Below are 15,754 nucleotides of genomic sequence, written 5' to 3'. Positions count from 1 at the left end.
TGTCTATTCATATGACCATTTTGCAGAATAGCACAGGCTTGCTTGCTTGAATATTTCAGATACATTTTTTTAAAGTTAATTAAATAAGCAATTACTCTCAGAACTGAGTAGCTTGATTTTTTGCTGCCCTGACCATTTCACTAAGGTCTATGGGTTTAGTCTGGCAAAAGAGGTAAATATTCTTGTAAAAAGTAAAAGCAAAAGGAGGATAAAAGATAAATGTGCTTAAGGTTGTTATAATTTCTATAGATTTCTATGGGTTGTATGGATATATATATTTTTTCTATGTATAAATATATAATTTGATCTACTTCAAAATCCAAAAGAGACCAAGAAATATGTCAAGGAAGGTGAGCGATTGAAAAATGGAAGAGTAAAATATTTAAAGGTACTAGTAAATGACAAGCTAAATTTCAGTACTTAGAGGGTCATCCACTCATAGCCAAAAGGAGTTCTTATAGGAAAGCTGATCATAATATAGTAATGATAACAATTACCATGATGATGATAATAAAAATGACTCATATTTCCATGTCACTTAAAGATTTTCAAAACAATTTCTGTTGGAATCTTTACAAAGTGTTAAGCCATTGGAGTTGATAGAGACAATAATTATCTAATTTGGCATGGTTCAATATGATTGATTTGATCTTAGAAAGAGATATTTTGGGCCAGAACTTGAAACAAGGTACTAAGTACAACTGATAGAAACGATCCTTGTGTTCACACTTTTAGAGAGCTCATAAGTATCTAAGTACTCAATGGAGTTCACACGTTTGGGAGATTTCAGGGATTAATATGAGATATCCAAATTCACACCTCCCTGAGGGCCAGAGAGCACTCTGGGAGATAACCCAGAATCCCTCTCCCTCCAGAAGGAGGAGTTAAGCTTTGGGAGATCATATATATACAGGAAGCTCTTAGAGCTTGGGAGAGTTACTTGGGAACATTCCCAGGGGTCAGAAAGGAGCACTCTGGAGGAAGCCTACAAGCTCTATCTCCGAGGCAAGAGAGATTCATTGTATCTTCTACCTTGGTGCTGGCTGGAGTCGGAAGGACAAACCTTTGGATTTGGAAACATTCTGGCAGAGCTCTTAGAACCAAGCGGAGAGATAGGACTCTGAGCTAACCGGGCTATATTGAAGGACACAATAAAAGATCTGAACTTTTATCACCTGGCTGTGTTTTGGAAAAAGAACACCACAAATTTCTTCATAGCACCCTTGTGAGGTCAGTGGTGCAAGTAACATACCCCTTTTGTAGATGAGGAAACTGAGGCTTGGAATGGTTGAATATGAAGTTACACAGCTTGTAAATATTGAAGTTGGATCCCAACTTCATTCCCTGACTGTGGGGCCAGTGCTCTTCTCATGTCATAATGATTGAATAAAGGGTTTGCCAACTATGCCCCGATCATGACAGACTGAGTCACTGCTAAGTTTCGTATTTTGCCCTCCCATAAGCTGCTTGCTAACAAGTGTCCTCCCGGGGACTTTGGTAACTCACTTCTGCACCTCAGACCTTGATATCGCTTCTTTTAAAAATCTATCACAAAATGTAGCTTGAAGGATACGAGGGCAGCCTCAAAGTCAGGAAGACTTTGACACATTGACTGTGGGATCTTGAGCAAGTCAACTTTTTGGTTCTTTAGGCAACTTTCTATTTATTGCAGAAAAGCTGCAATCTGCACTGGAAAAGCTCATACTGAGTTCTCTACACAAAAGCACTCATAGCTCATAACCATTGTACCGGGGTAAATTGGAGGCCATGGCAAGCCACGAAACAAACAAACCAAAATGCTCAGTGACTCAGTTCTGACATCCTTCTTCCACTTGGGCAGTGACTGGTTGGCAAAGGTCCAGAAAAGGGTGGGGTCAAAGGAGCTCAGAGTGATACAGTTTCCAAACCATCTGTGTTCATTAATTTAACTGTTGGCATTCTAAATGTGAGCTTCTTGCCCAACAACTGATGAAATGATGTATTGGTGGAGAAACTATATCATGCGCTTGACAGTCTTGCTACAAATGAAATCTGCAGCAAAAAAAGTACATTTCAGAGACACATGGTGGAAAACCCAGCAAACTTGGAGTTGTGAAGCCCTGGGTTCTAATTCTGCCTGATAAACTTGCCAGCTTCCTATTTTGTATCTTTGGTTTTTGTATAATGGAGTCTATTAAATGGTGTTTGTGGAATACTTATCAACACCTACGTTGTACTAAGTATCATAAAGGACAAAATAAGAATATAAGGAAATGATTTCTCTGGTCTCTGACCATTGGAAGCTTCCCATCAAGTTGGAAGAGCAGAATTTAGACTAGCGGTTAGAAAACAAGAGACCAATGTGTATAATCTAGTTGTATGTGAAAGTTCTGTTGTGTGAAATCTTATAAATGCCATGCAAAAGTAGATGGATGGAACTAATAAGGCTATTTATACTAAAGAAGTGAAGATTTGGGGGAATGTGTAATAACTGCCTTCAAATATTTGAAGGACCATCACATGAAAGAGAGATTAGATTTGCCTTGCTCACTCCCCAAGGGCAGAAAAGAAAGTAATGGGTACAAGGAGATACATTCATTCATGCATGGGTTCATTCCACAAGAATTTGTTCAAGTTGCAAAGAGACAAATTTAACCTTTATGAAAATAAGCATTTCATAGTAGAACCATATCAAAGGGAAGTAGATGACCTTAAGAGGGGATCATTCCTCCCTCTACACTTTCAGAGGTCTCAGACACACACACACACACACACACACACACACACACACACAAAACACATACACACAACACACACACACACACACTCACACACACACTTGTATCTTAAGACAATGACTGAATGACAACTCATCAATCTTATTGTAGAGAAGGTCTTTCGGACTAATTTGTTCTAGATAAGTCTCCAAAGTATCTTTGACTTCTCAGATTCTGTGATTCTATAGCAGGTGAAAGAAAAGATGGCTCCCTGGAGAAGGGTTCCTTAACTTTAGTTAGACCTTGAAAGACTCCTTTAAATAGGGAGGTCAATATGGGTAAAGGTATGAAGTGGGAGTTAGCTTGACAGTCGTACGCTGCTTGTATAAGGGAGGAGTAATTTTAATAGAAAAGATATACATGTACAATATATAGATTCATACATATATATGTATACACATATGGTGTGCATACATGTAGACACACATATATATATATATATCCATGCTCATATATATATGGATATGTGTGTATATATATGTGTGTGTGTGCGCGCGTGTGTGTGTGTGTGTGTGCTGGAGAGAATCAGATCTAAAGGAATCTAAAAATCCACAGAGCTTTTGATTTTATGTAGTAGGAAATTGAGAATGTTTGATTATTATTAATAGAAGAACATGATCAGCCAATTCAATAAGCATATATAAAACTCATTCTGTCCTCTGATCAGCTATAATAACTACAAAGAAAATTTAAAAATATGATGGATTATTTTATTAGAATAAAATTGTATTGATATATTTTCCTATCACCTTAATTTCCTATTTTCCTCTTCTTCCCCTCTTTCCACCAGAAAACCGTTCTTTATTCCAAAGAATTGAAAGTGTTGTTTTTTTTAAGAAAATGTCTAAGCATGATATAAGGATGGTTTGCAAGGATATAGAGGAAGAAATGGAGACAGCAATTTCTGTCCAACCAGAAAACAAATAATTTGAGATGACTTGTAACTTGAGATGATTTAGCCTCCTCTTTTCTTTTTCTTTTTTTTTTTTTTTTTTTTTTTTTTTTTTTTTTTTTTTTTTTTTTTTTTTTTTTTTGCTGAGGCAATTGAGGTTGGTGACTTGCCCAGGGTCACACAGCCAGGAAGTATTAAGTATCTGAGGTCATATTTGAACTCAGGTCCTCCTGACTTTAGGTGCTTTATACACTGAGCCACCTAGCTGCCCCTTCCTCTTTTCATCATACTTCTCAGTCCACATGGGTCTAATTCCACAAGGAAGGTGCCATGTGTTAGTTCTGGGGCTCTGTGAATGAACAAAATATGGATTTGTCCCTGTTATGCTTGGCAGGAGAGTGCAAGGACCTGTCTGACTTACCTGGTAGAGCAGCTGGCTAACATGGAACATTCCTCTCATCATCTCCTTTTGTTGGAGATTAAGAATCTCACCGACACCTTCTCTACTATCCTGGGGACCCAAAGCAGAGATATCTACCGGATGAGCAATAGTTTCTCCGCCATTGCCAAGCTTCTCATTCAACACCTGGATGGCAACAATCACCATAGAAGGAGGTAAATGGATGTTATTGTCCCATTTGGGGTTCTGTGTCCATGACCATGTTTGCCTTTGAATGGGGAGTGAGCCCAACAAAAAGCACCTCGTCTATGCAGACGTACTTTGCCTTAAAACATCCTCCAAAACTGGAAGAGATGCCCTTGTGTTGCGGAATGATTGCAGAATGACAGCTTCTCCGCAGTGTTGCAATGGCTAAAATAAAAGCCCTGCGGTGTCCATTCCCATCCTCCCCTGTGAGGATGATGATACGAGCATCCCCTCTCAACTTCATCTTCTTTGGTTGGAAAATGATGCGGATACTCCATTTCTTTGTTCATCTTTATCTCGACTGAGCACATGAACATTTAAACGATTATTTCTTTCTTCCCTAGAGCGTGTAGAAAGACATTTTAAGTCTTTCATTCTAAACTACTCATGACCTGGGTAGAAATATCTGCAGGGGGAAGGCCTCCCAGGGATACAAGAATAACTTTTGGGAGGATCGATCCCTCCAGCACGTGCTCTTAGGAAGTCAAGTATACCCCCTAAGCTTTTACACAATTTCCTTGATGCTGCTTTTCAGGGAGCCGATTAGAACTCCCACTGCAGCCTCCCGTGGGATTGTGAGCGGCCCATTATTAGGAAGGTCACTTGGCATTCTGTGCACAGCTTGCGGGCTGATCGTTCCGTCCCGGTGACTGGCATGTGCACCAGAGGGAAAAAAAAAGATTAAGCTTCATTCATGACTATGTCTAATTCTCTCAGCTTCCTCTGCTAAAGCCCTGCAGTCAGGAGGCTAAGAGACAGAACCTGTTTTGCCCAAGTTTGTGAGATAATACATGAGAAAGTGCTTTGGAGAAGTATTAAATGCTGTACAAACTCGCCCTGTTTCTGTGAGCTAAGAAAAGTGCCACTGTTTTGCCATCCCTCAAATGGAGTGAGGGCGCTTTCATAACATGAATCAGTCCCAGGGATAAGGGCTTAACAGAGATACTCCACAGGCAAATTCTGAGAGAGAAGAAGAAGAAATGACTTTTAAAAGAACACTTTATATACACGGTCTTGTTTGAATACCACAAAAACCTTCTTAGTTTTAAGCCAGAGGAGCCCTTCCTAAACTTGTCACTTTATCCCATCACCCCCCAATTTGCCCTTTGAGGGAGCTGCTGCTCAGATTAGCATTGGGAAGCTAAGGCTATCAAGGGTTAGAAAGATTGATTAATTTTAGTTAGTTACAGGTAAGTGTCTAAAATGGTATTTGAACTCGGGTCCTTCTTTTAGAGCACTAATCTATCCACTACACCATGCAGTTTCACGGAGAGGAAGAAAGGAAAGGAGAAGAGAAGAGAGGGGAAGAAAGGAGAGAAGAGAAAGGAGGAGAGGAGAAAGGGAAAAAAGAGAGAAGGGGAATGAGAGGACAACAGAGGAGAAATGAGGAAAGGAGAGGAGGAGAAAGAGAAAAAAAGAGAAAGAAATGAAGAAATAAAAGAAGGAAAGAGCAAATCTCACCAACAAGGCTACACACATGAGAAAAAGTCTTAGTTTCTGTTCCCATTGCTATTCCATGCACCCCCGCCCCCTGCCCAAGTAACCTAAAGAAAGGCAAGCAAAAGGCAGAGAGAAAAGACTATGAGAACATAGATTCCTGAGCCCTTTTTCCTTCCCCAGAAGTGATTTCAGTTAGCTCAGTCCTTTCTCCTTATTCTCATTGTTCTTCTGACCCATTGAGAGCCTGTGGTGGGAACCCCCCAATATAAGTGCAGGCAGACAAGCCACAGTAAGTCTCTCTTATTAACTGCTCATCTTTATCTGTATCGGTTGCTATGGCTCCTGGAGGAGCATCTTCTCTCTGAATGGCCGTTATTGTCAACTTTTGGCTTCCCTAATTTCTCTGTCCCCCAAACTAAGAGTTCTCTAGGTTATTGTCTGAAATATGCAGCAAGAGGTCAGGGCCACACAATTAAAGTGAAAATTAATAAGTGAAGAGGGCATGAGAGAAAATGAAAGATGATCAGATTCAAAACAGATGTCACCCAATTTACAAATCTAACACACAGATCAGCAGGCAAGATTGGAAAGCAGAGACCAAAGCTCCAAGAGTATTGAAAGAAAAAATAATTAGCATCTGAGAGAGAATGAAAAACTGAAGCAGACAAGAGCCCCAGTGTGCCAAATCATTATGAGTAAATTGAACAGTTTTTGTTCAATGCATCCAAAGAATGAACTTGTATTTTGTTCTCTTTAATTTTGGAAATCATTTAGGAAGGCTAGACAACAAATGAACAAAGACTAAATATTGGGAAAAACTAACAGAGTGCATTAGATTTCGACATCTATTCAGGAGGAACTGAAAGGCCCTAGCCGTCGTTCTGGGTTAAAAGTAGAGAACGTGCCAGGGATTGAGAATGCCATCCGTGTATTATGGCACTCTGGCCACGGCGACTCTATTAACGACTGGTCCAATCAAAGCTGGAAGGGGCAGCTGAGACCCTGGCAATCACTCAGGAGGACTGAGCCAACAGAGGGAGGATATTCAAAGCATCTTTGCCAAGTCCATCACGTTGTCAAAAAGGCTGACATAAATAGCTGCAGGTGAAATAGTCATCAATTTGTGACAAGATGTGCCAAGTCTCTATCAGAACAGTGGAGAGGGAAATCATGAGGAGCAAACAGGAATAAAAAGGAGGAAAAGATGGAGAAAGGGAAAAGGAAAAAAGACAAAAGAGAAGAAAGTCTTAAATTTCTTGTCTTTTAAGACATAGGTACCCAGCCTGAGTTTTAAATTCTACTCTCTTCCCTGCCAAGATGAGAAGTCCATTCTTTTTAGGCCCAGTCCCAAAGCCTTAGGCAGAAGCTTTCAACTGTAAGAAAGAAAGCTGATTGGGGATGAAGATGATTAAATATTCAGTGGTAGATTCAAAGCCAAATAACATGAATGAGGGAAGGCTAATTAAATCTTCAACCAGATCAGACATTTTTTATTAAAGCTTTTTATTTTCAAAACTTACACATAGATAATTTTCAACATTCACTCTTGCAAAATCTTGTGTTCCAATTTTTTCCTTTCCTTCTCCCTACTCCCTCCCCTAAATAGCAAGTAAACCAATATATGTTAAACATGTGCCTTTTAAACATATATACACACATATATTTTTTTCACAATTATATTGCTGCATAAGAAAAATCAGATCAAAAAGAAGAAATAATGAGAAAGAAAACAAAATGCAAGCAAATACCACCAAAAAAATGAAAGTTGTGATCCACACTCAGTCCCCACAGTCCACTCTCTGAGTGCAGATGGCTTTCTCTATCACAAGACTATTGGGAATGGCCTGAATCATCTCATTATTGAAAAGAGCCACGTCCATCAGAATTAATCCTTGTATAGTCTTGTTGTTGCCATATGTAATGATCTTCTGGCTCTGCTCACTTCATTTAGCGTCAGTTCATCTAAGTCTCTCCAGGCCTCTGTGAAATAATTCTGAAATCAGCATTTTTAGCCAATCCCAAAAGAATGAAAAATCAAATCATAATCATAACATTACAAGGTAAGAAGTTAATTGGGGGAGAAATGAATGGAGACAGAGAGTGGTTGTTCATTTTTTCAGGCACACCCAACTCTTTGTGACCCACGGACTATCTCGTGTCAGGCACTTCTGTCCTCCACTACCTCCCAAAGTCTATCCAAGGTCATTATTTCCACAACACTTTTATTTATCTCATCCTCCGCCATTCCCTTCTTCTTTTTACTTTCAGTCTTTCCCAACATCAGGGTTTTCTTCACTGATTTCCATCTTCTCATTATGTGGCCAAGCTTCAGCTTCAGTATTTTCCTTCCAATGTCTTACTTTGTTGTTTGTTTTCCTTCATTCTCAAAGAGGACCAAAGTACAGTCTGTCCGACTGGCTGATCAGACCGACATGACTTCAAGAGGCTCAACCATGGGTCAGATACAAATAATCCACATGATCATTTGTAGTGGGCAGATCCCTAAATATGGAAGCATTTCTTTGTCAGTCTCCTCCTGTCTCACAGTCGATTCCAAAGTTTTTCAGAGAGACCTTGACAGTCTCCTTGCATCTTCTGACCTCCGTGTGAGCACTTGCCCTACAGGAGATCTCCATAAAATCGTCTTTTAGGTAAATACATTTGGCATTTGGACAAGATGGCCGGCCCTCTGGAGCTGCGCTCTCTGCAGTGAGCAGGAACTCTTGGCAGGGTCTGGGACCTTCTCTTGCCAGGTGTCTTCAGAACCTTCCTAAGACGATCCAAATGGAAGCAATTCTGTTTTCTGGCATGGGAGAGTGTGCCGTCCAGGTCAGCACAACAGCATTGTAAATCTTCAGCTGTGTAAGCAGCCTGATTGCTCTCCTTTCCCACGTGTCATCTCAGAGCCTCCCCGACACTGAGCTGGCTCCCACAATGCCTGGGTCAGCCTGAGCATCATGTGTACCCACTGTCCATAAAGATAATATAATTTTGTGAAATATTGGCAAAGCATGGAGTGATGAAAGGAAGAGTTAGCAACAGAATCTGAGTCTTAAAATATTTGGGCCCTATTCTTACTAAAAGCTATGAGTTTGAGACGATCACATTTGAAGCAGCTCCACAATAGCTTAGGGGGGACCTGGACATCTTGCTAAAAAATTCATCAGTGGATATTGGGTCACTTCTGGACCTGATCTATACTTGGTTCCGCCATAGACTAGAAGCAGGAAGTAGATTTAATCTGTGACCTTTGAATTTCCTCTTTGGTGCAGTTATTCAATCCTTCAAACTTATGACTGGTCCCTTCTCCTCCTTTCCCCATATTTGGGGAATTTCTTCTTCTTCAAGACCTCCCTCCATAACCATTTCTTCTGTGAAACCTTCACTGATCAATCCAGTTCATGTCACCCTTGCTCCTTAGCACTTCTGTTCCATAAATACTCAGTGCTTATCTATCATAGCATAGAAATGATTTCTTAAAAGTGTTGTGGAAAATTCACTCTTTCTTCTGGGAGGTTTTACAAAGAACAAAATATTCTCTTAGAACAATTATTGGTGTAAGAAACTTTACATGAGCTTGCTAAGAATTAAAAACATGTGACATTCCCTTAGTGTTTCCCCCCACTTTTGACAGATTATCTTCCTACCAAGAAAATGTTTAAGAATGAAACCAGAGTTTTAAGAAGAAATAAGTTTTCATTTTTATCCAGAGGGCTCTAATCTAGTCATTTGTACATAAAAAAACAAACAAAAAAACCCAAAACAAAACAACATTTACAAGGCTGAATTGTATCTCACTTTTGTATTTGGAGCTATGGACATCATTCAACATTCGTGAACAGTGTCAGAATAGTATCACAACACTTTTGTTTCTTTCTCTCCTAAAGAGGTTAAAGCTGACATATGGCACCATTTATGTCCCATCTGCTGTTAATTTACTCAACTATTTTTTTCTCCTTTTAAGCAACATTTATGATGATCTGAAGAGCTGTAAAGGTATCTTAGGAATTCATTTAGCAGCAAGAAATGGAGGAGTGAGACACTCTACCCAGCCAGAAAAACAACCAGATCCCACCACATTAAATGACCCAAAATGAGCCATTTTTGTTCCATACTGAGCAATGGTAGGATCGCAACACTAACATGAAATATGAGCAGGCAAATGGTAGTGTTGTCAGGATGTTTTGGTTATGATTTGTCCTATGAAATAAAAACATCCTGATAATTCAAAGCTACAATACTTAATACAAATAACATTTACCTTATCGCCTTTAGTTTTGGTCTAAATTCCAAGATAATGCCAATGGTTCGACAGAGTTCCAGAATCTCAGTGGCTATTTGGTTCAGTCTGTACCTGACCAAGGGTCTACAGTTTGACTAATAAGGGGTCATTCAGCCTTTACTTAAAGACCTCCAGTAAGGCCTCCAGAGCCTCCCACCTCTTGAGTCAGCTCATTCAACTTGGAAATCACTTTCATTTTTGTAAGTTCTTTCCTTATATCAAGAAAAAATTATATTTTTTGCAATTTTTATCACTTGCTCCTAATTTTGCTCTCTAAGATGAAGCAGACCCATCTGTTCAAATACTTCAAAAGAAAATGATGGTGTCCTGATAAACCATTCAGCATAATGGCTGACATATAGTAGGTACTACATAAATGCTCATTCCCTTCCTCCTACTCTTCTCTTCCCTAAAGTTCTCTTTTCTTGGCAAAATCTCAGGTTCCTTCATTCAATACTCATACTGTCTGTGTTCAAGAATTTTACCTATTCTGGCCCTTCTCTGCTGGCCACTCCCCAGCTTATCAATATTCTTCTTGAACTATAGCCCAGAACTGAACACAAAGCCATAGATGTAGTCAAACCAGGGGACCATAAGAGAGTCCAAGTTGCTATCCAAGAGGGTAAGACTATAAGACCTCTAAGGCTTCTTTCTGTGTTTTGAAATTATAATTCCATGAAACACATTCTCAAAAACTGTAAATGAAGTTTTTTTTTTTTTAATAGCCTTTTATTTACAGGATATATACATGGGTAACTTTACAGCATTAACAATTGCCAAACCTCTTGTTCCAATTTTTCACCTCTTACCCCCCCACCCCCTCCCCCAGATGGCAGGATGACCAGTAGATGTTAAATATATTAAAATATAAATTAGATACACAATAAGTATACATGACCAAAACGTTATTTTGCTGTACAAAAAGAATCAGACTCTGAAATATTGTACAATTAGCTTGTGAAGGAAATCAAAAATGCAGGTATGCATAAATATAGGGATTGGAAATTCAATGTAATGGTTTTTAGTCATCTCCCAGAGTTCTTTCTCTGGGCATAGCTGGTTCAGTTCATTCCTGCTACATTAGAACTGATTTGGCTGATCTCCTTGCTGAGGATGGCCAGGTCCATCAGAACTGGTCATCATCTAGTATTGTTGTTGAAGTATATAATGATCTCCTGGTCCTGCTCATTTCACTCAGCATCAGTTCGTGTAAGTCTCTCCAGGCCTTTCTGAAATCATCCTGTTGGTTTTCTTACAGAACAGTAATATTCCATAATATTCATATACCACAATTTATTCAGCCATTCTCCAACTGATGGACATCCATTCAGTTTCCAGTTTTTAGCCACTACAAAAAGGGCTGCCACAAACATTCGTGCACATACAGGTCCCTTTCCCTGTAAATGAAGTTTGCGGTATAAATTGTTAATTAGTCATTTAGGGGTCAATCAATGAATCAACAAGCATTTTCATGTCATTGTCAACAAATGGCCATCCAGTCAACGAATTCCCTTATAGAATTCTATATTCTATATTCTCCCTATTCTATATTCTGCCCATTCTAGTCTTGGGCAGATCTAATCATTACAAAGATAGCATTGGGATTAAACTGAAATACGTCCCTCTATGACCTCTATTTGTTGAGGTTCAAAAATGAGCCATCCCCTCTTCTACTTGAATATCTTCAGATATTTGAGCATGGTTCTCATCTTTCCTGGGTTCCTTTTTGAAAATAAAATGCCTATAACTCCTTCAGTGGATCTTCAAATATCATGATTTCCAGTCTGCTCGTTATTCTGATTACCTGCTGCTGGGATGCTCCAATAATCAATGTCCCTTCTCACCTCAAAGGTGGCTGCTGCTTCAGAAGCAGTCTGTCTAGGAGCGAGTCCAATGGTACTCTTCCCTTCCATTCTTTAGATGATATACCTTCACTAGACACAATCTATTCATCAGCCTAAGAAAGAAGTAGACTCCCAAATGACACTGCTAACCCCAGTGGACCTCACAATCTATTTGAACTCCCCAATATTTTCCATGTAAACTACTTTCTCACCCATATTTTTTTCTTTGGCTAATGATTTTTTGAGCCTAAGGGCTGAATTTGATCTTTGATTCTAGTCAATCAGACAGTTGTCTAAAAGACAACTAAAAACCAACTCTTGTCATCTAGTCTAGAAGTTCTTAAATCTTTTGGTTTCAGAACCCCTTCATACTATTAAAAATTACTGAGAAATCTCCAAAACCCTTTTATTTATGTGGTTTATAATCTACCAATTTACTATATTAGACATTAAAATGTATTATTGTTTGGAAATATTTTTAACCATGCAAAGTCCCTAAGAGAATCAACTGTGGGGCTTAGATGTCCTGGGACCATTGGGAATTGCTGATATAATTCATAGCTCCTCACTCTAGTTATAAGAATATTGCAAAGGGACAGTCAGGTAGTGCAGTGGATAGAGCACCAGCCCTGAAGGCAGGAGGACCCGAGTTCAAATCTGGTCTCAGACATGTAACACTTCCTAGTTGTGTGACCCTGGGCAAGTCACTTAATCCCAATTACCTCAGCAAAAAAAAAGAAAAAAAAAAAAGAATATTGCAAGAGATCTTCAATATCATGGAATTCCAGTCATCTACTAGTCTAGCAATCTCTAAAAAGGAGAGCATGAAATTTGCTTTCCATGATTTGTTCTAAAGGAACGTCTTCCTTTATAAGAGTACACAGTGGGTCTTCTTCCTCACTTAGTCCTGAGTATTTTACAATTTATTCAAAATTAAATTCCTATTACAGGCATAGTAACTTTGCATTAATAATAATATTTGGGTATTGCATAAATATTTAAATAAAAATTTGAATATGTAATAAAAAGATTATAGCTTATTAGATTTTCATGTTAACAAATTTAGCAGGCATTCACCCACAAAGGTTAATCCTGAAGACTTTAGAGTTGTATGAGAGATAGTATTGAGACATAATATATGTGAACACACTTTGTTAGCTAAAAAACACTTCCTAAATATGAGTATTATTCTGTTTTTCTCAAAGTTTAATAGTACCATATTTTGAGATCTGTTCCAGATAGTTTCCAAATATTAACTAATTTTTTTTTAATTTAAGGATCCTTTAAGACATACTGTCAATCTTCTGACCCCCTATGAGGTTTATAGTCTCATCTTCCTTACATAGTGAGATGTGCTTCTTGCCAATAGGACAATTTGTTATTAAGGAGAGCCTCGGCTTACCCAAGTGGGAGGTAATGAAGCCTCCCCCTGGGCATCCCTAGAGAAGCTTTTAAAAACTTGCCTTTGGCAGCAAAGACCAGAAACCATTCAGCCTGGAAATGATATGGGCCTCCCCTAATGTGATTTGCTGAGCTGAAGCCAAGTTAATATTTCGGGGATTACAGAGTACTGGCAAACATCTCTGTAAAGTTACCTCTGGACTGAAGTCTGACAAATGGAAAAAAAATACCAACACCCAACATCCCTTCATTGCTTCTTCTTCCTTCCAGTGATCACCCCCAATCCTTCACGTTAAGATCTATCTATCTATCTATCTATCTATCCACCCATCCATCCATCCATCCATATATATATACACACATACTAGAAAAGTAGGGTTGGATTTCCTTTTGGAGAACGTTACTTCAAAAAGATGCTGCTGTTTCCCAGAGCCACAACCTTATTTTCAAGAGAGAACAAAGAGGAATTGGAGAGGGGGCTGTGATTAGGACCAGTCTGCATCTTCCATTTACCTTTCCTAGTCCCCCAGCTCTTCTCCGGCGAGCCTCGGTTCTCCAGTTCTCCAGTTGGGAGTGTTTGGTGACAAATCAAGTCCCATCTCTTTTTCTCTTGTGTCAGCTTCTCAGTGCCTGAACTTTATGTTTTGATTGTTTCAAAGACTGGTCCTCAATCCCCCATTACTGCCATACTTAACTGTCACTTAGCCTTTAAGGCAAGGATAGGAGTGTGTCAGGAATAAAAAGCAAACCAATAAGGTTAAAATAGTTCAAGTAGTTTTGGTGAGAAAACTGGTATAGGAAAAAACACTCATTAGCATCATCGCCTGGGGTAAAAGCCAATGGGAGAAGAGTGTCCGTTTTAAAAAGTGAAGAATCTTATCTTTTCATGTTGTTTATAACACCAGTGTTTTAAAGTAATCAGATAAAAGAAGGAAAATTGGGTCAAATGGAAATATGACTGACAGGTTCTCTTTGGAAAAGTAAAGTAAGAAATCAAGAAAGTTGGTTTTATCAAAAAGAAAATGAAATACATGATTTCATGGGACATTTGGTCATCTTGTACTACAAAGCTATTACAAATAATTGCAAGAAGACTACTATGAAATCATTTCAGAGGGTCAAATGGTAATGAAATTTTGACAAGCACTTTGATAAGAGGCACCAAATAAAATAAAATTATATCTTGATATTTAAGAAATTATATGCCATGGCAGAAAGTGTTGAAGGTAGTAAGAAATGTGCTAGGAAAGATTGAACATTCATGGAATCAGAGTTGAAACACTGATAAACTACACACATGAATGCTTTCTTCAAGAAAGGATTAGTAGATACCAATGACATATCACCAAAAAAAAAGGAAATGAGTCATTTGTAACAAATAGGAAAAAAATCATCGATGAGTTTTCCCCAAATCAATCTGTGTAATCAGACAACAAACTTGTGGTAAGAAGACCAGAATTACTACCATAAAGCTAGAAAAAATTTTAAGCTAGAAGATATGCAATTGAAATCACTTGATCCTGACCTATTGAAACAAGCTGCTGATAATAAAAAATGAGTAATAGATAATAGAAATGATTATAATTTTATACAAAAGCTTAAGTGATATAAAAATTAAGTTATGAGCATAAGAAGGAAACAAAAAGTTTAAAAATCATCTTAGCAAAAACGGCTTATTTGCCAAGTAGAAACTGCTGGTAGTTTCATTACCATCAACATAAATTATAATATAAATTCATTTGTAAAATCTTATAAAGAAGGATGATAATGATTAAAAGCAGTATTACTTCATGATTCAGAGAGAAAAATGGATATTAAAACCAATTTAAAGCAAGTTTGGCAAAGGAGTAGATGAAAATGAAAGGACAACAAGCAAAAATGATAATGGAAACCATCTGCAAAGATTTTGGTAGCAATTTGTTTTCACAATCAAGGATGGTATAGCCACTGGACTTGAGCACTACCATCTGAATTCCTAGTGGTAATAAAGGGGATGGAAACAAAAAGAGAACAAAAAGGAGAATAAGTTTATAAAAAGAAGATTAATTTCATGCTGAAAGTGATATACTTATGAACAATGTTGAGGAATTGGTATCTGAAGGAAGAGAAGATATTAAAGGCATGAAAAAATTCTGTAAAAAGTTAAAACATCATTACTAAGAAAACATCAACAACTAATGACCTTTATGCCAACTTTTATTAGGGTCAATGTCTTTAAATTATTTTTGTAAGGATATTAGTGGAAAACAGACTTATTGGCAAGTCAATTAAAGGACATCACAGAATGTTTTCTATCTCTGATTCTGTTTTTATCTTTCTCTATCATCTACCTATCATGTATCCATCCATCCATCTACTATCTATGTACGTACTTATGTTATCCATCCTATCAACCTACTTACTATTTATTGATTCTATCCTTTAGCTAGCAAACTACCATCAATCTGTCTACATAATTATTATTATCTATCCTATTTTCTACCCCCCTCTCTC

At 38.1% G+C, this 15,754-nt stretch overlaps 1 protein-coding gene across 3 annotated transcripts in view; it reads left to right on the top strand.

Annotated features, from left to right (window-relative positions):
• VEPH1 (ventricular zone expressed PH domain containing 1) overlaps nt 1–15,754 on the top strand; it is a 205,951-nt gene that overhangs the window by 90,480 nt on the left and 99,717 nt on the right. For all 3 annotated transcript variants that reach the window (XM_031957564.1, XM_003766195.2, XM_031957565.1), the window contains exon 7: nt 4,043–4,263. In XM_031957564.1, coding sequence (XP_031813424.1) covers nt 4,043–4,263 — 221 coding nt within the window. The remainder of the gene's footprint in view (nt 1–4,042; nt 4,264–15,754) is intronic.

Source organism: Sarcophilus harrisii, chromosome 3 (assembly GCF_902635505.1).
Source record: "Sarcophilus harrisii chromosome 3, mSarHar1.11, whole genome shotgun sequence".
NCBI lineage: Eukaryota > Metazoa > Chordata > Mammalia > Dasyuromorphia > Dasyuridae > Sarcophilus > Sarcophilus harrisii.
The sequence above is the reverse complement of the archived record's forward strand: the minus strand, read 5'-3'. Positions and strand labels throughout refer to the sequence as shown.